Raw genomic sequence first — 23,634 nt, forward strand, 5'->3', positions numbered from 1 at the left:
GGGCATTATTGAGACAATACCAAATAAGCTAAACCACAATAAGTTCCTGCAGCACACCGTGGTTCCAGCAAGGGGACACCATGGGATGATCGTTCACACCTTGATTGTCTTTGCTCCACATGTCTTCGTAAATCCTATTAAATTATTTGAATCCAACAGGAGTTTAGCAAACTGATTAATATTACAATAAGAACAATAATGAGATTAGTCTGGACCCTATATTGCCAGCATGGTAGCTAAGTCTCTGGGCAATGAGCTAATTCTGACAAAAATGTTTTTTGGAGAAATTTTATCCAAAATCGGCTGAGAAAATAAGCTAACTGTCACGACTGTTGGGAAAGACTTCTGGCCTAAAAGAACAGGCCTGCATAGAGATAATTTGAACAGCTCCGAAGAATACCTGAATTCATCAATGGGTGATGTGAATAAAGACAAGAAATTGCTTTAACTCAAAATTCCATGCATATCTGTCGAAATTGGAAGGAAAATCATTTGTCAGTCTTTATTCATATGATTACGGGGCAACTCGGCCTATTACCAACTCGGCCCACCAACTCGGCCTGGGTTATAAATCATCGGTTTATTGGAATAAGTTTTCCTTATATTGTTTTTTTTTTGTTGCTATATAGGCCTACTATTTATTCATTCCTGGTGGAAATTTGAAGAGAATTCATCAAGATTTGGAGAAGAAATCCATGAAATCACAGTCATGAATGTGCATTTGGAGTGCTACCGCGACTTTTCCACACTCGCCGCCGTTATTTCATGGATTTCTCCTTCAAATCCCAATGAATTTTCTTCAAATTTCCAACGGGAATGAATACATAGTAGGCCTATATATACCAACAAAAAACAAAAAAATATAAGAAAAACTTATGCCAATAAACCAATGATTTATAACCCATGCCGAGTTGGTAATAGGCCGATTTGGTCATACACCATTCATATCACTCAATGGATCGGGAATAACAGTCCAACAAAAGCAAAGAAGAAATCCATTCAACATTTACATATAAAAAACTCATCTTAAAAGAATCTCTTTTCAGATATCAAAGTTTTATTTGTTGTCATGAATAATAAGATGTGAATTGAACACATATGGTGAATTAAATAAAATAAATATAAGTAACGTAGAAAATCGTACCGTTCACAAAATATGCTTGCACTTTTAGTCTTGCACTCTCTGTAGGGCTACAAGTACCGACTTTTCTCCAAAACTGCGATCGGTTGATACTTCTCAATTCTGAAGTCCTGTTACTTAGGACACCCATTAACGCGACAGATAATGTATAAGATAATGATACAGTTGAAACGTCACAATGCCACCAAAATAGCAACGAATTTACCTTCATATAGTACAAAACTAGTGTCCTCAATAGAGAGGTGTCCCCTAAGGGAGGTCCCACTGTAATAATTATCATTACTGATGTTCTAGTTACCGTCGGCCGCCGTAGCCATGATTGAGGGGATCGTTTTCCAGAAAAACAAAATTAACTCGCTGTCAATTTTAAAAATGAATGCGACCCCTTTCCCCACGAGGACCCCAGAGGCGACCCCGCCATGTCTACGCCAATGGTTAGGCGCACAATTTCAATGATCGGCAAAAATTGGTCGACTTTGGTCCACTGTCCACCGATATGCAATGTCTCACTCCATAGTGTGCCGGGACAGGACTCTGTTATGTCCTAGTATGATGGTAAATAGTACCTACATGTAAACTATGAGATAACGAAGACATGAAACCGAAGTGTCTTTCAACAACGAACTAAAATGTCTCCATCACAGTAAAGTTCGGGGCATGACACTTGTTCATTTGTAGCCAAAGTTAAAGATTTGGGACAGCCTTTGATCACTTATTCCGTCTAAGAAGTCCATGTCAAGTTTTGAAATAGCTTGTTGTAACACTGGTGAAGATTTCTCCATACTTTCCCGGCTATCATTCTCGAGCTCACTGAACACGTCACTATTAGTCCCGCTGCTCGTCTCGAGAGGTCCAGCTCCGGTGGGGACGTAATCCCTGTCCGTATTGTCACAACCATTGTAGTCCTTATCGTCACCAACATTACTGACATTCCCACAATTACTGCCCTCGTGAAAAACGTTGTCCTCGCCAACAATGTCAAGTAAGTCATTGATATAACTGATTGCACCACGTAAAATGTCAATTTTCTGTATCTTTTCGTTTGCGTCTCCGCCAGGGATGTGACGGGACAACTGGACGAATGCGGAGTTGACGGCCTCGACGCGCCGCCGCTCGCGCGCGTTCCGTCTTTCGACAGCCTCCGCTGATCTTTCCGAATGCGGAACGTGACGCCTGCTTCGTTTGCGGGGCTTCTGGATCTTTGTTAGTTTGGCATCCATCTATGAATCAGATGACGAAATGTCCACGTATTATGGAAACGATGATCACTCAAATAGTTCTCACCTCGATGTATTTCTCCTGACGAATATCTATTTCGCCGGAAACGCGAAAGTTGTCCTGCACCCTGACAAAAGTATTCACTGCAGCCGATTGTTTCCTGATGATGTCGATGTCCCTCAGCTCCGAGTCGTAAACTGTCTTGCCGTTCTTGTGAGCGGAATTGCGAGAAACTGCGGCGTCCACCCTTCACAAGTTCTTCCGAGGTCACACAAAATGCGGATGCGAAAGGCTCGTTTCTGCCGAATAGTCAGATTGATGTCACCACTGCCAGGTTGTTGCTAGTGGCAATTGTTTTTGCTACTATTTGGTGTAAAACCCGTCTGCCAACTTTTCTCGATCCGATTTCGATTCGGAATTTCGTCACTAATGAAGTTGCATTTTCACGAAATGTCCTTAAAGGTTTGTCCGGAAATGGTTAAATTCTGAAATTGTTCCCAAATATATAGGCGAATCAATCGACTAATTAAAAGCCAATTATACAATTAAAAACACCTCTGAAACACCCACCGCCATAATGTTATCAGATCCAGTAGAGAAACCCCATCGGGGCGCAATGTTCAAAAATCGAAATCATAAGCCAATTAAAATTACATGTACTTTGTCTCATCAACACGTTTTTATCAACCCAGGGGTCCGAGTTGGCCCTTTTCTGTCCATGCGTGCGGATTTTCTGATGTTGGCTAATTTTTGGGGCCCCTGTGGTGGCATGAGGGACCCCGATCCCGATTTTGCGGCCGCACTGCGGGAACTCCACCAAAAACTTTATAATCTCTTCAAGCCAAATGGATTCAGAGGGTTATTGCCTTTTTAGACAAAAACACAGAAAAGGTTACTTTTTCGGTCTGAAATGCGGCGAAGGTTCACCCCATTTGGAGGGTTTTGATAAGGTCCCCGTGCCATTAAAAATTATTACGCACAACCTGCTGGTCTAAAATCCCCCCCCCCCCCCCCCCCCGTGCCAAACTCTTCCTTCGGGCACTATCAGCAGCGCCCCTGTGACAGAGGTTGCGCCCGTAACCCGAATACCTGCAATACCTCAGTGAGACTAAACGCGGTAGAATCCCCGGGAAACTATATCCCAGGACCTGACAGATTCCCCTGCCACAGAGCGATGTGACCGGGATCTAAAATCTATTCTATAAGTTGTCCAGGAAGAATCTAAGTGTAAGACATGATCAAGACATCGGTCTCTCTATAGTTATAAATAATTATCTGAACAAAAACAGTGAACACTGGAGTCTATCAAGCGGTTGGAATACGTGTACTTTATTCACACCGGTGTAAAAGTAGAAAGTGTCCCCCCTGGAAAAAGTGTCCGGGCCTATTGTATTCTAACAGATTATGGCATATAGTTCTATAGAGGCCATGGCTGTCAATAGCTCAGCGCATAATAGAATACTTTGTTTCCGGACATTTTATCCTATGACATTTTAAACTTCTACACCGGCACCATCACATCGAGAAAGTCGGAACGGCTCTTGACTGTTTTTACCTTATTGTACAGCCGACATACAACTTTGAATTGAATTGAAAAGCTGTAAGGACCATTGTTCCTTTCGGGACTTGATCAACTTTCAAACCGGTGCAGCATTATTAAATTCCCCTGGGTAAAGTGTCCTTCCCAATATTGCGTGTGGATGGATTATGGTATGATAGTCAGGTTCTACAGAGACTGATACATTCACGCCGGCTCTATGCCGACACCCTGTCCTCAGTTTAGTACATGTACCATTACAAGTTACATGTGCATGTATTATCAGGTGGAAATATGTTAACTTACACAATTGATATAAAATTATTATTTCTAATTCATAAGTCACTGGGCGACTTAATGTTTGTCAAACACAACCCACTCCCGTGGCCTCCACGGCAAACTTGTATTGTCTTATAATTAATTGGTTTGTTTGTACACAAGGTAATGGACACGATGTATAGGGTCGGCACGTCACAAGGTTGTACCACCACGTGTGGCTGGACCACTTCCTTGAGGGGTCTCGCAGCGATGGTGGCGGGGCTCCATTTGAGGCTCCATTTGATCAAAGCCGAAAGCGCTGCACGTTCATTTTTCATTTTAAGATATTTAGTTTACAGCTGGAAAAAAAATTGGACGATTGGACGAGACCCCAGAGAATACCTAAGCTAGTCATAGCTTCAGAGAAAGTCGCGAATGCATCTTGACCATCACAAATACATGTAGATGAGCGCATTACAATTATGTGAATTTCAACTAAGCTTCAAGATCTGAGATGCGGGATGGAGAGTGGAATAATTTCAAATTGCGCCTATACATGTAAAGTAAAAGTAAAGTTTGTTTGTTTATTATAGTGTCACCCCTAATGAAAGGGCCAGCCAGCTTTTGGCTTATGAGACACTCTTTACTTCCAAACCCCTATCTGTGTATCCCATGTAGCTGTTGCGTGGACAGACACTTATTTTCACCGCGTCATGTGTGTCATACCTGAAGAATATAAGCTATCAAAAATGTCGAAGAATTCCCTTTTTAAGATGTTTTGAGGTTGGCCTCAGCTGTGGTGCAGCTTTCTGGCTCCATCCAACTCTTTGTTCTTCAAAGTCCGACTTCTCGACAGATTTTTGACAGTTTTTTCTCCCTACTTTGATATGATATCCATCAAGTTGCAGCACTCAGAAAAAGCTTTGGTGACAAACTGGGAGCAGTTTACAGGTAGTCCGGAGTGTCGTTATGGCACCAGTTATTTCAATATACTCCGCCTCTCCATATTTCTAACCACATAAGAGTAAAAAGCCTGGTCTTAGGACGCTGGAGTACAGACGCCATGACGGGGACGCATTTTTGTTCTTGTGCGGGTCAACGACCACATAGCATTTTGTAAACATTGCAAGCCCATGCAAAAGTATATACTGCACATTGTAGATCGAGCTTTGTGTCACAAATATAACTTGTTATGCATGGAGTCACAATGGGTTGTAATGAGCAGATGTTGACCTGCTATACATTATTCTTTTCACCATTTCAAACCGTTACAATGTGATGATAATGGCAGCTTGTTCGGCGGTGACCCTGAGCCAAGCAAGCTAGGACAGGACGATAATCCGCTTCTTACTTTAAGCGAAAAAAAACATATGGAAAGTTCGCATTATATGTGCCAGGCCTGGATACGATTTATGACGGCTCCGTTTTAGCATTTCTGGTTGAGCACTGAGGGAAGCACGTATATATATATATATATAGACGACCAGCTGATCAAGTTCATTGGTTGGATATCGAACAACCTGTCGAGGAGACGGTATCGCCGGAGGAGGAGGCACCGAAAATTGAGGTAAGATCTATTAAAGTCGTCTCAGGTAGTGTCTGGTTGTGACTTTGTCCTCATCAGACAGATGTTGGAAGAACGAAAACTATAATCGAGACTGGTATTCTTGTTGTGACTTTTTCGTCATCAGACAGATCTTGGAGGAACGAAAACTAAAGTCAAACAGCGCGGAATCTCTCTTCATAGATAAGGATTATTGTTATCGTCACAACATGGGTCATGTTGGCTCTCTACCGCGCAAACGAGCGATTGAAATCGCTGCTACGTTATACATGTACGTACTTGTCGCCCATAGCTGCGAAAACAATCGCAGGTCGCAGTGATTTTGATCGCTCGTCTGCCCTGCGCTTTAGGTCCATCATAGAAGGAACGGTATGTCGGGGGTACTATTTTCACAGTACCAAAAAGGGAATGGAGGGGGAGGGTGATTACTCCGCTGTTCAGACAATTTCGGAAAGAATACAATCAATCTTAACAATAAGTTATACAATTTAATTAGCAACTCAAAAACTGTAAATGAATTACATGACCTATTTCGATGAGCCCCGTAGAGCGACCACGATGAAGATGATGATGGACGAAGCTTCATCCATCATCGTCTTCCTTTTCGGAGCTCATCTAAATAGGTCACGGAGTATACTATGACTGTGTACAGGATGACCCAAACACATTCATAATACAACTGCACATACTTGGAAACATGGGACAGATGTTTTCTGATAGATCCCAACAGATATTTTGTGAAAGAAACTATTATGTTCCATTGATAATGAAAAAATCAATAGAAAGTGGTCAATGCCCTGAACCATTCTCCACAGCTGACATAAGAACCACAACTATCACTGCGCCGGAGAGTGGCCAATAGAAAGTGGTCAATGCCCTGAACCATTCTCCACAGCAGACATATGAACCACGGTATCTGCCCATTTCGCCTTAACCTTATTCGCCTTATCCAATTTTGCCTTCTCCCATTTAGCCTTCTCCTAACTTGCCTTTTCTCAATTCGCCTTCTACGATTTCGCCATCGTCTTATCTCGCCTTTGTTCCAATTGGCCTTCTTCCTAACTCGCCTTCCTCTCATCTTGCCTCATCCTAGTTTGCCTTTTCTTATTTCGCCTTTGTCCTATTCTGCCTTGGTTCCATCCTGCCTTATCTCATCTTGCCTTTTCTTGATTGACCTTTGTGTCAATTCGCCTTCTTCCCATTTTGCCTTCTCCCGTTTCGCCATATCTCACCTCGCCTTTTATCAATTCCCCTTCGTTAAGCAAGGGGTCTATTATTCGCAGGGGGGGGGGGGGGGGCAGTGTCTTGAGTAGTTTGATGATTCTGTTCAAAACAACTTTGGTACTTGTATTATCTCATGCTAAGTTATAGCATTGCTGTGAATGAAGAACATAACGTACCAAAACCATCTAAAGGGAACACTGCGTGGGACGTTCTTGAGAGCTAACTCGTTCTGTGAGAAGGCCTCATAATTCCCCAATGATCAAAGGAATACATCTTCCAGATTGCTGTATTTGAATAGGCCTATTGACCATAGTCCATAATAAAAGAACTTCAGAAGCACTCACACTTTGAATGATCAATAAAATACTTAGCACCCCCATCCCTCCTATATAGTACCAGGTCACAAGTCTTACTCATCAAAGAATGCCAAAACACTATGCCAAAATATTTCCATGAAAGACTTGGAAAACTCTAAGATTTGACAAACATGGGTAAAGATACTAAGTTGGTTTTGGAGATACATGTAAGCTTACATGTAGATGGTTCAGAAGTTATGAAGATTTGAAAATATTGGTAATTAAGCAACAGCCTTGGGTAGGGTACCAAAACATAATTCGTGGAAACACTCTCATATGAAAGACTGGCCCCACAAACATGGGTAAAAGAGACAAAAGTCTTTTGCAATATGGTATGTAATGTAATATGACTATAATGGCTGAGAAGTTATCTACACTTGTAATTTTGGCAATGTCCACCGGGTTTTGGTTGGGACCCCCGAATGGACCCTAGAAGCCCTTCAACACTGTTGAAGACACTTTCATATGAAAGATTGACTCAAAATCAACAAACATGGGTAAAGACACCAAGTTTGTTGCAAAGTAGGAAGAAGGCGAAATGGGAAGAAGGCGAAATAATACACAGGCGGGGCGGGTAAAGGCGAGATAGGATGAAGGCGAATTAGGACAAAGGTAAATTAGGACAAGGTGAAATAGGAGACGGCAGATTAAGACAATGGCAAACTCAGACGAAGGCAAGAATGGATAAGGCAACTTGTGATAAGGCAAGATAAAACAGAGGCAAAATAGCATAAGGCGAAAAATGAAAAGGCGAAAAAAGACAAAGGCGAGATAGAATAAGGCGGATTGGGAAGAGGCAAAATTGGAAAAGGCGAAATAGGAGAAGGCGAAATGTATATTTTTTAAAGGCAAAATGGGAAAAGGCGAAAAAAGACAAGGCGAAATGGGCATGAACCAGAACCACAACTATCACTGCGCCGGAGAGTGGCCATGAAAATGTGGACTCATTCTTTATGATAGCCACAGGCACAGGGCCTATATGTACAATATCTATATGTCTCTAAAGGGAAAGTTTTGCAACAGATGGTTATGACAGTAAAAAGTTGACCTGAGCTTGGAGGAATATACTGGACTAAAAACAAAGCATAATATCTGCACAAAACGTTTTATGCACTGCACCCGTTGGTACGTAAAATGCATGACAGACTCCATACCACTATACTCCGGCGCAGAGTGCCCCCCACGCCACCAAACGGCACAGACCGACTGAGCGAGAAAAATAGGGTCTACGATTACGGGTAGACTTCTCCGTCGAAGAATTTCGTGTTACCCAATACACGTGTCCCACGAGCACTCATCCAAAACCACACATGATCACGTACCGATTCCCGTAGACATTTCAAGGACATTAGAAAACGGCACCAATTGACCTGTCAATCAAATGAGGTCGATTTCCCTCTTTTATTCACTTCATCCCACTGCCTCGTCGCCAATAGCACAACAGTGTTTATAAATGAATAAATACTTATTGGCAGCAATGGTGCCGAATCCATCAACAAAGCCATCAACTCACTGAATAAACCTTTAATGTCGCCAATCTACCTGTGAGCGATTGTACGTAGAATCTGTCCAAGCGCGACAAGCGGGGTTTTTCACTCGTTCATCGTCGTATACATGTTCTCATGTTGAACTTCCAGCGGTATTGCCTCCGTAGCTTACCTGGCTGAGAATTTGGTTGGTTCTCTACTGACCTCACTTTCATTCGTATATTTGTCAACCCAGAGTCGCCCTATCGTTAAATCCAGCCAATTTTGCCAATCTAATGAACACCAGATTTCCCCCCGAAAGTCGTCTGTTATATCATCCTGGCATAATCAGTGGTTTTCAATATATATAATCCCGTCTCCCGATATTTTTTTGTTTATGACGTAGGAGTAAAAAAACACCTGAAGTGCAGGATGTGCCTAATTGAGAACTTGCTAAGGCCTATATAGGACTGATATTCACCGCTGATAAGTCGGCATGATGATAGAAGAAGTACAGAAACGCACACACAAGGGAAATGTTTTGATATTTATATTGCATGATAGAATGCGAAAAGCACGGCATATACTATTTATCGAGAGTGCATGTTAATGTCAGCGGTATAGATTTTTGTTAATAATAGCCAACACATGGTGGTTTCATAAGCTTTGCTTGCGCTGGGTAATCAGTCTATAGACTAGTTCAGTCCAGTTATTGCTAGCCCCAGATAGCGAGTTGCCTAGGCTAGCACTTAGCTACTAATAGTGCTAACCGTTGGTGTTGATCAGAATGCAGTCGTGTCTAGGGCAGTGACAAGTTGGTTTACGATGGATTACACATAGTTTGCACAAATTTGGTAAGTAACATACGTGGTGTTTTTGATTATTTTGTGCACCTGCTTTATTGAGAATGCAAAGCTTTTTTTGCTTTTTTGGTGCAAAGAAAGCTGATATTGTTGGTGACACGTTCATTCATATCGATGGCGATTTGCCCGAGTACGAACACTGACCGACACTGGAGAAACCCAGTCCAAAACGTAGGAGTGCTGTAGGCAATGCCCTTAAAATCCTTGTTGGGAAAGGTAAGAGTATACACAGACCATCTTCCAATGGTTTCTTTTTTGCTGCTTTATTCAAGGCTTCTTCTTTGCAGGTTAAGCTTCCCTTGGCCAAATGCTTATTTAACAGCAATTTAACAGCTTCCTTGATTTGCAGCTTGCTTTTTTCAGATGTTAATTTGAAGCGTTTCTTTTGCTGCTTGCTTTTGTCAGGTGTTGATTTAAAACCTCTGTTTTGAATATTTCTGTGGACAAATGTCAATTTTAAGCTTCTTTTCAACAGCTCGCTTTGATCAGATGTTAATTTGAAGTTTCTATTTTGCCCACTCCCTTGGCCAAAGCTGATGAGGGAGTTCACGCACTCTGAGCCTCTCGCAGAAGATGCCCCCCATATACGATTTGAATTTTGGCCAAATGTTGATTTGAAGCTTCTTTTTTGCAGACTCTTTTGGCCAACCACCGCGGCTTAACCGAAAGTTCATGCATGAAAATGTCTGCTCTGAGCCCTGATGACGATGTCCCTCCCATCTGGGATACAGACGAGAACTTTATGTTAAACGACAGCATCCACAGCAGTGATAACCAAGCGCCCCCTGGTGACGACGAGTTTCTTCTTGATGATGGAGACGACAGATCAACAACATTTTTGTATGGCGTCAGCACGAGGCAGAGAGTAGAATCGCCAAAGAAACATTTCTTCTTCATTCGATGGATATGCAAGCGACCAAAGACAATGTTTTGTAAGTATGACTGACTCCCGGAATTCGGAACATTTCCAACACGTGTTCAGACAGATCCCCAGCTGGCTTTTCAATCAGTGGGGGGAAGGGGCCGGGCAAGACTTCTCTTTTGGCCACCATCAGTCTTAAAAATTGTCAAAATCTGCATGAAAAACACGGTCCTGTAAGATGTTCTTACTATTACATATGCTAGTATTATGTATTAGACATTCTACTGCTTAATTGCTATTGATATTCGGTACGAAAATGAATTTCTCAAAGGGTTACTGGTTGTCATGACATCACTTGTTGCTATTCGTGGCCGTTCAAGTAATTCATCAATCAACGATGCCGCTCCTGCCGTGAAGATTTGCCTGAGCGGACAAAGCATGCCAATCAGCTAATCGAAAAACAGAATGTGCACTATTGTGCATTTCCATTCAAGAATTAATTTTTTATGATTTACCAATTAAATATGTAAAACCTTTTGTGATTGGCTTATTCCTTATAGCAGCACCGGTGATGCAGAATTTTTTCTCCTCCTGCTTTCCCTGAATGAGGAAAAAAATTTCATCAAAGTGCTACCCTATGCTTGATTATAATTTTGTCATTCAAATCATCACTTCTACCATCAGAAAGAGCTTATTGACATTTTTCCGATGAATATAGCTTACAATGTCACTAGGTTTCTTATCCCGGATTCTTATCGCTCGAAAGGCCAACTTGAGCATATGTTGGTTTTCATACAAAATGGCTTCCAGCAGGACCGCAATTTCTCCAACGATGATTATTAAAAAATCTTTTAATTGCAATAAACAGTGCACTGGAATGGCATGTAACAATAGGCCTGCCTGAAATTTGCCAGCCATGTCCAAAACCGCCTCACAAAACAAGCGAAATCGTTATTAGTGAGCATGGAGTTGTGTGACTTACATGTAGCGGCGCATGCGGCGAGTAGGCACATTATCCTCGAGGCCACCTAAAACCACGCCCGAGTTGTCCCAAATCTATGTGTCCCGTGCACGAAAACAAACAACCCTGTCAATCATCATGCAGACCCATCTGGACCACCATGGTTTTTCCATCTCATCAACCCCGGCTACGCTTAAAGGGAGTATAGACCACGAGGTTCAGGATGCATCATTCCATGCCAGATTTCATCTCATAGCCCTCTCTATTCCAGTTCTCGCCCTGATGGGCCATGTCGCCTTTGTGGCCATCACTGCGGTGCTTTACTTCACTGGCTACAACATCCTCCCCCTAATCCTAGATGACATGCCAGCCTTCAATATGCATGATACTATGTACAGACGTGAATTGGTAAGTGAGAAACATTTTATGCACATGTACATGTACATGTATTTGAAAGTGGGAAGTGGGAGCGTAGGCCAACACGTATTTGGAAGTGGTAAGTGGGAGTGTACACGTATTTAAGTGGGAAGTGGGACTGCACATGTATTTGGAAGTGGGAAGTGGGAACATACAGGTATTTGGAAGTGGGAGGTGAGCATGTGCATGTATTGGAAGTTGGAGATGTAAACATCTAACTGGAAGTGGGTACACAGAGTTGCAAAATCTACGAAGTGGTAAGTGCCGACACGGAGGTGAAAATTAATTGTGAAGTGGTAGGTGGGAACACTGAGGTGCAAAAATTGCGAAGTGGAAAGTGAAAAGAAACAAGTAGGTGAAAATGATACTGGGCGGGAGCTGGTGACTGGGATAGCTAGATGCAAAATTATCCGGAAACAAATGGGAAAAGGTCAGTGAGTGGGAATGAAATAAGAACACAACACACATGACGTTAAGCGGCCATTTTCACCAGGCTAATTAGCGACCTTAGCGCAGTCTATGTTCTCAACTGTTTTAGTTTTTTATTGTCATCAGTTCCTTTTAATTCTAGGCTTGGTTAGAAAAGGACCAAAACTACTCAGTTTTCCTGTTTGATGCTCAATACCCAACCAAACGCAGACGACTTCTATCAGAGCACGTGCCGGAAGCTGACATAGCACACTCACGCACGCGCAGATGGGCGAAGAACGTCTATCAAGAGCGGCTGCATCTTCTTTACGAATCAATGAATGTTGATGAGAATGTTTTCGATCCGGAAAGACTCGGAGCCATTCGGAAATTTGAAACTCAACTGGAAAATGGCTTCGAAGAGGGAAAAGAATACGCAACGCCTGCTCATTGGTTCTGCGGGCATGACTCTGTGGTGGGCATTTATGAAAATAATCTCAGTAAAATCCGTGACAAATATTTAAAAGATGAATCAGTAATCTGGTCACATATAGGAAACGATGGGGTTATAGATAAAGCGACGGGAAAGGCAAAGTCTAAATTGACTCGGTCTATCTTTACCATGTGTTACGTTAACACGTTTCACAACATTACTGTTTGGACGTTGGATGTAGTAATTCCAGAAGTACTCAGGTTGGAGCAAGATATTCTCAAACCTGCCGGGGTGCGGCTCTACTATTGGAGTTACCGGGCCTACTCAGAACAAATCTACCGAGTAGCGATGCATGACGTATTTTTCTTCATCGGAAGTATCTCCTTCATTTTCATCTTCATGTGGGTTCAAACGTCATCATTGTGGATAACATTCTTTGGTACCATAAGCATTTTAACCAGTTTCATCGGCGCAAATCTCATTTATAACTGCATCGTAGGATATCAATACCTTAGTTTATTCAATCTCATGGCGCTGTTTGTCGTCCTCGGAATCGGTGCAGACGATATATTTGTTTTTGTTGATTGTTGGAAGTCACTGCGTGACATCACAAGCATGGAAGAGCGGATGTCAAAGTGTTTCCGTCGGGCAGGCGTGGCCATGTTTACAACATCGCTGACAACCATGGTCGCCTTCTTTGTCAGCTCCTTCTCACAACTTCTTCCAATCTCCGCCTTTGGGTCATTCGCGGGGCTGACCGTATTCGTAAACTACATATCCGTAATCGTATTCTTCCCGACTGTCGTATCCGTCCATCACCACCATTTTGAAAACATTTGCTCCAAAGATAACGACCAATACTCTTCCGCAACCAGAGGTAGGATCTTCGACCGGGTATCCAAATTCTTCGGCGGGGCATTCTTCGACACGGTCACCCACCGGATTACAAAGTGGATCAGCCTCTCCGCATTCGGCCTCCTCGCAACAGGAATGATCATCTCCTGTACCGATTCCAGGTTGGACCAAAACTTATTCGTGAGTAGACCTACCTGTTTCACTCTCCTCCGTAGAGCAGACGAGCAGTCTCCTCAAATTTCATTCCATACTTGTGATTGGTTATCAAATCAGGCTAGCTGTTGCAGTGCTAAACGTTTCTGATTGGATAATCTGACAGTTACTCTTAACGTTGTGCAATGAAACAAATGAGGAAAGCACGCGCTAAATCATTGATGGAACCAGCAAGTTTACTGTATATTGAACGTGTATTGATAATATCGCTAATGAGACACCACGATTTCTTTCTTTATATCAATGTCGTACAGAGCGCTACCTCAATATTATATGATTTAGTTGAATCCATGCATTCGCTCATTCATGCTTCTCTCTTCATTGCAGTTGAAGGCATTTAAGGGCAACAACATGTTCGAGACAGCCCTGTTGATGACAGCTTTTGACTTCAAACTTGGTGTAAATGATAAGATGGTGTTGGTTTACATGGTTTGGGGGTTGGAGCCTCGGAACATGGATCAATGTGACAGGTTAGCCTTCGCCTTCTCCTTCTCCTACTTCTTCGCCTTCTCCCCTTAGCTTCTTCTTTGTCTACCCTTTCTCCTAGCACTTCGTTGCACTTTCCCGAGACGCAAATTCCCACTGCCGCAAATGCTAAAATATCGAACTCAATGTCGGTCATTTTGCCTTATCCGTCTTTCTTCGTTCTTGACTTGATAACGTATGTCTTATCTGCTTATAGGAAATCTCTCATTTGTTTCAGATTGAAGTACGTTAGATGGAATCCGTGCCAAGGACTTCCAGCCAAAGATATTCATTTCTCACTCGAATCAGCAGAAAATCAATTAGCGATGTTGGTAAGTTATGGCACTTATTTCAGTTTTGCACCGTTCCAGAATCTATGCAACAACCTCACCCTCCACCAGGGTCCGTCTCGTGATGTTCTCGCTCTTTGTTCCGTTTCAGAATCTATGCATAACCTCACCCTCCACCAGGGACCGTCTCGTGATGATCTCGCTCTCTGTTCCGTTTCAGAATCTATGCAACAACCTCACCCTCCACCAGGGACCGTCTCGTGATGATCTCGCTCTCTGTTCCGTTTCAGAATCTATGCAACAACATCACTCACCTCCAGGGGCCGTCTCGTGATGATCTCAAGCTCGACCGTGACAAGAATGGAAATAGGGTCGTCTGCTTTATGCAATATTTTGATACATATCTCAGGGTAAGATGAAATGGCTGTATCATGAATTCATCAATCGGCGTTGTTGGTTGCTAGAAAATGACGATGGAAACATTTTTTGATCAACGTTGCAGTGGGTTTTTCTAAGGCTGTCTTCAAAATATGCGAACCCCGGTGTTGAGTCGTATACTCATGCTCTATACAGTGTCTCAAAGCAGGAATTCGCAGCAACATTTGACATGTTGCCGCTGCGTTGGTTCTCAGTTTTCCCCTTTAAAATTTGTTTCGCTATACTAGTTGGCCTTACCTCTCTTGTTCTGGTGTAGTGAGTTGTGCTGTTTCCCCATTGAGGATGTTAAAATCATTTTTGATGAGGTTCTTTTTTTCATATAATCCTTTGTCGAGCATTCTCCAATCAAATGTACCATTCTGCTACATCGCGGTAGCAATATTTTGAAATCAACCAATATCTCAACGTTTTAAAACTTTTTCTTTTTGGAGATGGGTGAATTTCTAGTAAACTGTTCTTCTTCAGACCAACCTATCCAAGCAATTGGGTCAAGAAATCCGTCTTCCATTGACAAAGGAGAAGTTGAAGCCAATCGTTCCGCTACTGAGGTATGCTGGCCTGGACCTTGACTTGGACAAGGTGACCAATCCATTCCAGGTAAGTGGGCATTACAGAATTGTAATCGTGGAAAATTGCCAAGATTTCCAATTTGATCACCAAGGTTTTTGTATCTTACCGGGTACCCCAGCTACGTTTAAAGGGAGAATAAGACCATGAGGTTCAGGATATCTGATACTGAAGACTTTGCTTTGTGTTCCCATTTCTAAGCTTTTCGAAATAATGCTTTCCATGTCGTCCTGTTCGCAGGCGGAAATCCCAGGTTCTTTGCCAAAAATAATTGACCCGCGAATGGATTTAGGTCGCGGGTAGACTAAGACGGTAACTTTTTATCTCCTTTACTAACCATTAATTCAGACCACGCATCTACGGAAGAGTTATTTCAATGACTACATACATGTCATGGCGATATTTTTACTCGAATGCGAGAAGGTTAAATTGCGATCAAAGTTTTGAAAAACGCTTTTCCATTTCACCATTTCAAGGTAGGCTCATAATCGAGGTCGTCTTGCCATAAAAACTTGACAGGAATATCCAGCTTTGGCAGTAATTCGGGAAGTATTACAATAATTCGTCCTCCTGTAACAATCAGGTACGATGGTACCCCTCTCTACATGATTGGCGTCCTCTCTTTCAGACGTTCCTTGCCATCTGGGTTGAACAGTTTGTGCCTGACCTCAAGAAGGTGCTCGGATTTCAAAAGTCGGAACACTCAGTGATTGTTGGAAAATACAAAGGTACTGCTATTGATTATGTTAAGTTTTTTTAATGTGTCCGACATTAATGACTTTCATGTACATGTATACCTGCACAATAATATCCTCCTATCTTTGTTGGTGTGTTTTAATTTCCTAGTCGGTGTCACAAGTTTAGTGGAAGGCAACACATGATGAAATGTTAATGTTTGCATCACCGGTAGCAGCATACACTTTTTGGAAGGAGTGACGTCCATTTTGCGAAACACGAGAAAGTGTCATTTCTTGTTACACCGGGAGCACTAATATCAATTTTTCCTGCTAGGATATGTGTCACTTTGTTCTTTAATTACTTATGATTTGTTTATAGATAAGGTTTTATACGACCAAACCTTGAAGTATGCCGCGGTAGTTGCTCCACTAGCTGTCAAAGATATCCGGCTGACTGTAGATGATGGTGTGATTCTGATGAATTACTGGGAGGACTTCATGACCGACCAGGTGTCCCATCTTCCCGTAGGGCTCAAGGGCGGGTGGCAGTTTGCGACCAACTGGTTTCTCTGCAGGCAGAAAGTGGTAAGGACACTTTTGGTTCTTTCATCCATTGTTCAACCTCGCAAATCGTCGACATATCTCCCGGTTCCTCCATTTTTACCTTCTGAGCTCCCAAGATGTCTTTACTATACGTTGTGACCTTACTCATCATGTTACTCTTGGGCCCCGCTCTTGGGAGCCTTCGGTATTTTTTGTCTCGCTAACACGGCGAGGTTAGAGCTGAAATGTAGGCCAAAACCGACCATTGGCGAAGTGAGAGCTCTACTCCGGCTCAACCCCAGCGGTGTTTAGACACCTTCTTAAAAACAATCCAAGAGGTTGGGCTTGTTTCACCAAAACTCAATGGTCAAACAACGCTAATACATTATTAGACTAATACATGGTTACCTTAAGAATGGATGATGATATTAACTCTCACATTTTCTCTGTTTCAGAATTTGATGCACCGGGCTCTGTGGGGTATCGCCATCTCTCTGGGCCTGGCCTTTTTCGTTCTTCTGCTCACCACTAGGAATGTCATTCTCGCGATACTCGCCGAGATCACGCTCTCACTGGCTGTCGTCTGCGTCATTGGAGTTTTGCCTTTGGCTGGTTGGAAATTTGGAGTAGGTTAAAAGTTCACGATAAGGTTTACCATACAAATGAATAAGCGTCTCGATGACATCGTAAGGTTACCTTTTGGCTACCTTTCAGTCGAACCTCTGAGGCTAACCTTTAACCTATGCACTGGCTTCCTGCTTACCAGTTTAGGTGTATATGGGTTGGGTCATAATGATGACAAAGGCGTTGGGGAGAGAGGGCTTTCTAAGAGATAATAAAATCTTAAAATAATAAATGGTAAATAAATGATCATATAACGAAAAGTTACCATAAGTTGAGTTCTAGAATATATACATGCATACTTCGTTCACTCATTTCCTATCACACCATTTTAACAAATTGCATCTCATGTTTCTATTCTATTCCTGACATCATCAATATTTTCCATCTATCGTCCCGCCAGGTTATGGAAAGCATCAATGTGTGTTTCGTGGCCGGATTAGCCGTCGACTACATCGTCCACATGGTCGAGGCCTACAACATGTCCGAGTTCAAGACGCGACAAGATCGAACCAGAGACGCACTCAAACGTATCGGCATCTCCGTCCTCTCGGGGGCTGTGACAACCTTAGGCGCATCTTGTTTCATGTTTTTCTCGAAGATTTTATTCTTTATGCAGTTTGGGACTTTTATTTTTTGCACTGTTGGGTTTTCTTTAGTGTTTGCTTTGATTTTCTTCCCGGTTTTGTTGAGTATCTGCGGGCCGTCCGGAGATACAGGATCCGCAAAATGGTTTTATTTGATGGTCAAGAGAAGGCTGTGTGACAGAAGGACTTGATTTAAAGTTGGATAGGTTGAGTACTTTAGCTCCTTATAAATGTGTGACCGAATAAGTTGAGTTAGTTTTTAGTACGCAGTGGTGAAAAGTTTACAAATAGGCCGTCCTTCTGGAGATTGAGTCGTATTTGGACGTTGCAATCGGGACATTTTACGTTCGCCTTTCCGATTGCTGCTCTGGAAGCTTTCACTGGAAGTGCACTCTCTGCTGGTGGCTCAATAGGGACTGGCATTAACTTCCGGTCTACCTCCGGAGTAATGGCTGAATTGAATGTCAACAAGAGTGAACACTATGCCGATATCACGAGAGCGTATTTGAACCGTCAGGTTGATGTAATATAAGAGTTAGGTTAGTTTGGTATGGACTTGAAACACTAAAAAATCACTAAAACACGTTATCAATGGTGAATTAAAAATAGTGGTGTTAGTTAGGAAATTTATCGATCGATGCTCGATATAAAAGATCTATTCATCTGAATAATTTCGTGCCGACTTGCTGGCGGGTGTACATTTAAATCTTCTCCGATGGATAGACGACGGACGTCGCCGGTAGACTGGCATAAATTATATGGAAGAGTTCAACAGCTTTCTTTGCATATAACTACAGGAAGAAGTCAGGGATCTCAATGAATACATTTACGTTAGTGTCAAATTCTTATCAATACATTTTTACTTTTCTAATTGGCCCTCTGATAGTATATACTTGTACGTAATTATATAGTACCTTATCTTAATAAGAATTCCGTCCTCTATTTGTACTTTCCTATGATCACTTCGTGATTGCAAAATCATCAAAAACGTTAGACTAGGTTCATCAAAGAATCTGTGATTACATGTATTCTCTGTAAACATGGTAGCACTCTTAGCATAATGTCCATTCCTTTTTTAGCGAATTCTGCTGCGAGATTCTAAGTGCTGGTATAATATTTGTAACTGCCAGAAAGTAATGACTCGTTGTTGTAACTTATAATGATATGATGACGAATGGAGAGGAGAGATGTTATTTCACATGTGTTCCTGTTTTAGTGGGACGTAACATTTTCTGCCGATGCCTCAGGAATCTGAGGAGGCGTCCGCGTTTTTATACTCAGAATTGTTCACCTATATTTGGAGTGCGATCGTCTGTTAGCATCATGACATCCTGACACGTTTGTTTAGCTGAATGTACATTGTAGTTGATTATATAACATTGGTGTACATTTGAATGATTTCAAAGATGTTGTAACCTCACCTCACTGAAATCATATTGTTTGTACATGCACCAAATGTATAGTAGTTAATTTATTTTGAATACAAAGTTCAATATTCATTTATTTTGAATGCAATATCATTTTTTTGTATACCTTTGTAAATTGTTTCTCTTCATTTCGAGGCATGGGCGGAGTTGTACGAAACAACGTTATAGCTTTGACATGAGCGTTTAGGTTTTAACGTGAAAATCTTAATGGGATTAACTGAAACAGATAACGTTCTTGGGGATACATGTCCTTAACATTACCGTTAGGGATAACGTGACTTTTGTGCTTTTGAACAAAACCGGGCCCTGGTTGTAAAAAACTTGGCATTGTACCATCACCTCGGCGTTATTTCCGCCTGGTTAGTGACCATCGCCACCAGTTCAATACAAAGCTAATAGATGGAAGCATCCACTCTTTGTCAGTCAATGAAGATGAAGAATTTGATCTCGGTGATGTCTTGTGATCGAGAACAGATCTATCGAGTCGAGCTGCTAATTTTTCTTTTCGTCAGTTATCTGGTATGCTTTCTAAAGGGGTAATGAAAAAAAACCTTCAAAAAACCCTTCTCTATAGTGAAGTGGAGTTCCGTTTATGAGCGTTGCTAAAATGTGCTCGCAGCACGGGAGTCCCTTGCCGCGCTGGGGTAATTTTGTTCGGGTGAGGTCACCAGGTAATTCAATTGTGACATAACCTTATTACAAGACTGGGACAAATTCAATCAATTTACCAGCAACATTTGAACAGCTCGATTTTCACATTAGCAAATTTTTTCCCGTTAAAGCGGAATTGGCTAGCATTGAGAAAATGGATGATTGAGAGCTGTCTGTTACCATTCAAAGTTGTCTGTGATTTGGTCGCACTTTTGCCCGAGAAGCGAGTGTTCGTGGTCAGAAGTTTAAACGTCATGTTCACGTCAAGCGAACACTGACAGTATAAGTGATTTTATATACTGTTAGTTACTATACTGTTAAGAATTACGAATCACGAATTTTTTTTTAATCGAACAGATAGCAAGCATTCGTCGGCGATGCGAAACCTCTGTAGAAACGACAAGATTGGCGATAATTCTTAGTTAAAAGCCTTGCTCCTTCAACGATGAGGAGGATTTTAGATAAAATCCTTTAGTTGGAAAACGTTGATTTCTCTCTCACACAGGAAAACTCGAGAAAAACAGCACATGTTAGTTTATGTCCCAGTGATTATGGGACGTTTTTTCATGTCAATCCCTCCATTTGGTAGCTATGTTGTCCAGCGGTATTGCGGCCACCATCAATCACCAAACAGGACAGCGTGACAACCAATGTTCCCTAGCTCGGGTGATTTGTTACGGTCGGTCTCTCAGCCTGCTGCAATGACTTGATTGTCTTAACCCTGGGTCGTGCTGGAATGTCCAAGGGAAGTGGCCGGTGCTGCCCGCGCAATCCGCAGTCTCCGCGCAGTGAGGGAATGTTCGATACTGCTGTTGGACTCCGCCGCCCGTCTTGTTGGGTACAGACACCACGCGTACTTCTATTCGCCAAACGTGGCTTGGTTGTCGGGCGGGGGTTGGAGCATTTTGGCAGCGTTCCGTGTTGCCGCGAGATAATGCAACTCTGATGGACGAACAGCGAGGCCTGATTCCACTAGCGCGTTTCCCGTTACGGTCGCCCTTACTGTAAACCTAGACTCGGCCCCTGGCGGGTATTTGGTAAGTCAAATCATCCGTTAGCTTGAATAGTGATGATATCAAAACGGTGTCCGGAACTCTCGTATAGGAAAGTAACTTTCGCGTTCGGAACCACCAGGTGGACTTATACTATAGCTTCAGCATTTATTCCGCTAACGAATGCGGGATCTGTTCTCTAAACAGGGCAACTTCAACTTGACAATCTTCTGAAGTATACACTCCGGACGCAGTGGACTGGCCTCGTCCCTCACCCTCAGGAGATCCAATTAGGATGACCCAATGACGTGTCCCGGGAGTCTATGATGACTGAAGTACAACTCACCGCATTAAATATTCACGCCTGTACACGGAAGCCAATTATCATCGGCCACTGGATTAATGCGCTTATCAATTCTGACTCTCCAAGTGTCCTCAAGAGGGTGCTATCCCTGGGCCATCGGGACGATCAAGTGTCGCGGACGGGGTATAAATCTTCATTAGATCTGATCAGATCATTTTCTGGCAGGAGTACACAGTTCTGGCAACACATCTCATAAATTATGCAGGTCTTACACGAAGCCGAGTTATTGAGGTGGTTTACTATACAGGATCAACACACAACTTGTCCATATCAAAACGAAATAAACAGTTGTGGCACAGTCTTTTAACGTCTCGGACCCTAATGGCAACAGACCAAAAGAGTATCGTGGGCGTGTGGGAGCGCATGAGGTGGTTAGAATCCCGGGGCAGTCCATTGCGTTATCCTAATTAGATCTCCTCATGGTAAGGAACGAGGCCGGTCCACTGCGTCTGGAGTGTACCGGTGGTATGCATCGGCCTCACGTCATCAAGTTTTTTCTCGTCGGCGCCAGATAAGCTACCAAGCATTGTTATCTTTCCAAGCATTGTATCTTTTTAAAACCACAATGATTTGATGAGACATAGTTGTACTCTTACTTCAATCATAATTTATTCGTCTCGGCGAAAATTGCATGATTATATCTCCTGAAGAAAGGGTTAAATCCATCAAGAAAGAAGTCAGAATGTAGAAATTAGACTCCGGGGGCAGTCCATTGCATCATCCTAATTGGATCGCCATATGGTGAGGGACGAGGCGTCCGGAGTGTAGTAAAAATGCACAGTGTAATTTTGCGGTCGTCTCGGAGAGTCGCATCTATGCATTTTGTAGCGACGAAAACCGGCGCGAATTATTACAGTGAGGACGAATCCCCAACCTGAAGACTAGGGTAAGATCACTTTAATAGAATTAGATACATTTTAATCATTGTCATCGATCCTAAGATGCCGTAGTCGATTGACATTCTTCTCAGTCCACGGCAGCGTCATCACCAATTAGTGTTGCGGTACTCAGATGTGTGGGTAATTAGCCCATTAGTGTTAAGTCGTGCTGATCAGGGGAGTGTTCTGTCGGGTACGGTTCAACCGGGGATGGAGATGCTAGCTCTGGGGACATTCGGCAACCTTCGCGTGTCTTAAAGGGACAACTTGGGCGTGGGATTTACCTGACCAGGAGGTTAGTACCCCTGCTTGACACTATGCGCCGCCACTTGTAGTATCACACTAATGCTGATCTCTAATACTGATGTTCGCCAGTGTTACGAGGCAGTTTTGGACATGGTTTGTAAATTTCAGGCAGGCCTGTGGTTACACCCCGTTCTTGTGCATTGTTTATTGCACAGTTCAACGATTTTTTAACGATCCAGTTTGGTGACGTTGCGCGCGGTCCTGTTGGAAGCCATTTTATATGAAAAACCAACATATCTCATGCCCAAGTTGTCCCTTTAATTTATGTCCGGAGGTTTGATGCTTTGATCACCGTCTGTAAGCAAAACGGCTTCAGAGGAAAGGTACTAGTGAGCATTCTGGTACTATAGGAAAGATTTGTGAACACTATCATGATACGGGTATAGACTCCCGCGGGGGCAACCCATTTTGTCATATATTCATAATGTTCTCCTAAATACGGGGAGGGACCGGGGGAGAGGCGAGGCCGGTCCACTGCGTCCGGAGTGTAATGGGCTGACCATTAGACCTTCAAAGCGATGATGTACGAAGTATATCTGAGGAGTGGAGATAAGACCATAGACAAACTCCTTTCACGCACGCATGCCATGACAAAACGGGCTGCATCAGGAGCCTAAGGGTCGAAAAGGTCGTTTCCTCGATTGGTTAACCTTTCCAATTACATGCTATAAAGGGATTAGACTAATTCGATTACAAAAGGTTTGTAGTTTCATCTAATCACATTACTTTTGAAATATTCTATAATAAATATTGATTTTGATTCTACTTTGGTGAGACATTGGATTATGATTTTATATACGGCTAAATGAAATATTATATAGGTTGGCTCACATTACGCTCAAATTTCGTGATGTGTTACACCCATTGGGAAAATGCCTAGAAAGGACCATTGGCATTAGTAAGGCCAATATTACCAAGCTCATGAAGCTATCGGCTGCCCAGTCACCTCCTATATTGCACAAAAAAGGAAAAATTCAAAATCTGACTGAATTATCACGCTTTTCCGATGTTGACTCCCATTTGACCCGCGTTAGCTCTCCATGCATCGACCC

At 42.6% G+C, this 23,634-nt stretch overlaps 2 protein-coding genes across 3 annotated transcripts; one reads left to right on the forward strand and one right to left on the reverse strand.

Moving 5' to 3' along the window:
- Positions 1-1,809: 1,809 nt before the first annotated feature.
- On the reverse strand, positions 1,810-2,361 carry LOC135487826 (achaete-scute complex protein T3-like). The gene has a single exon (XM_064771923.1). It carries the CDS (start codon positions 2,359-2,361, stop codon positions 1,810-1,812), a length of 552 nt encoding a protein of 183 aa, XP_064627993.1.
- A 2,994-nt stretch (positions 2,362-5,355) lies between these two features.
- LOC135488315 (protein dispatched-like) lies at positions 5,356-19,459 on the forward strand. Of its 2 annotated transcripts, none has more exons than XM_064772872.1 (12): positions 5,356-5,721; positions 10,262-10,559; positions 11,722-11,858; positions 12,439-13,743; positions 14,104-14,246; positions 14,480-14,573; positions 14,822-14,941; positions 15,435-15,566; positions 16,165-16,264; positions 16,593-16,798; positions 17,212-17,382; positions 17,781-19,459. In XM_064772872.1, the coding sequence occupies exons 2-12, from the start codon at positions 10,304-10,306 to the stop codon at positions 18,153-18,155; spliced, it is 3,039 nt and encodes a 1,012-aa protein (XP_064628942.1). In that variant the 5' UTR covers positions 5,356-5,721; positions 10,262-10,303; the 3' UTR covers positions 18,156-19,459. The 2 variants fall into 2 exon arrangements, with proteins under 2 accessions (XP_064628942.1, XP_064628943.1); XM_064772873.1 differs by lacking the exon at positions 5,356-5,721 and adding an exon at positions 9,325-9,618.
- The last annotated feature ends 4,175 nt before the right edge of the window (positions 19,460-23,634 follow it).

The sequence above is a fragment of the Lineus longissimus genome, chromosome 5 (genome assembly GCF_910592395.1).
Source record: "Lineus longissimus chromosome 5, tnLinLong1.2, whole genome shotgun sequence".
Lineage (NCBI taxonomy): Eukaryota > Metazoa > Nemertea > Pilidiophora > Heteronemertea > Lineidae > Lineus > Lineus longissimus.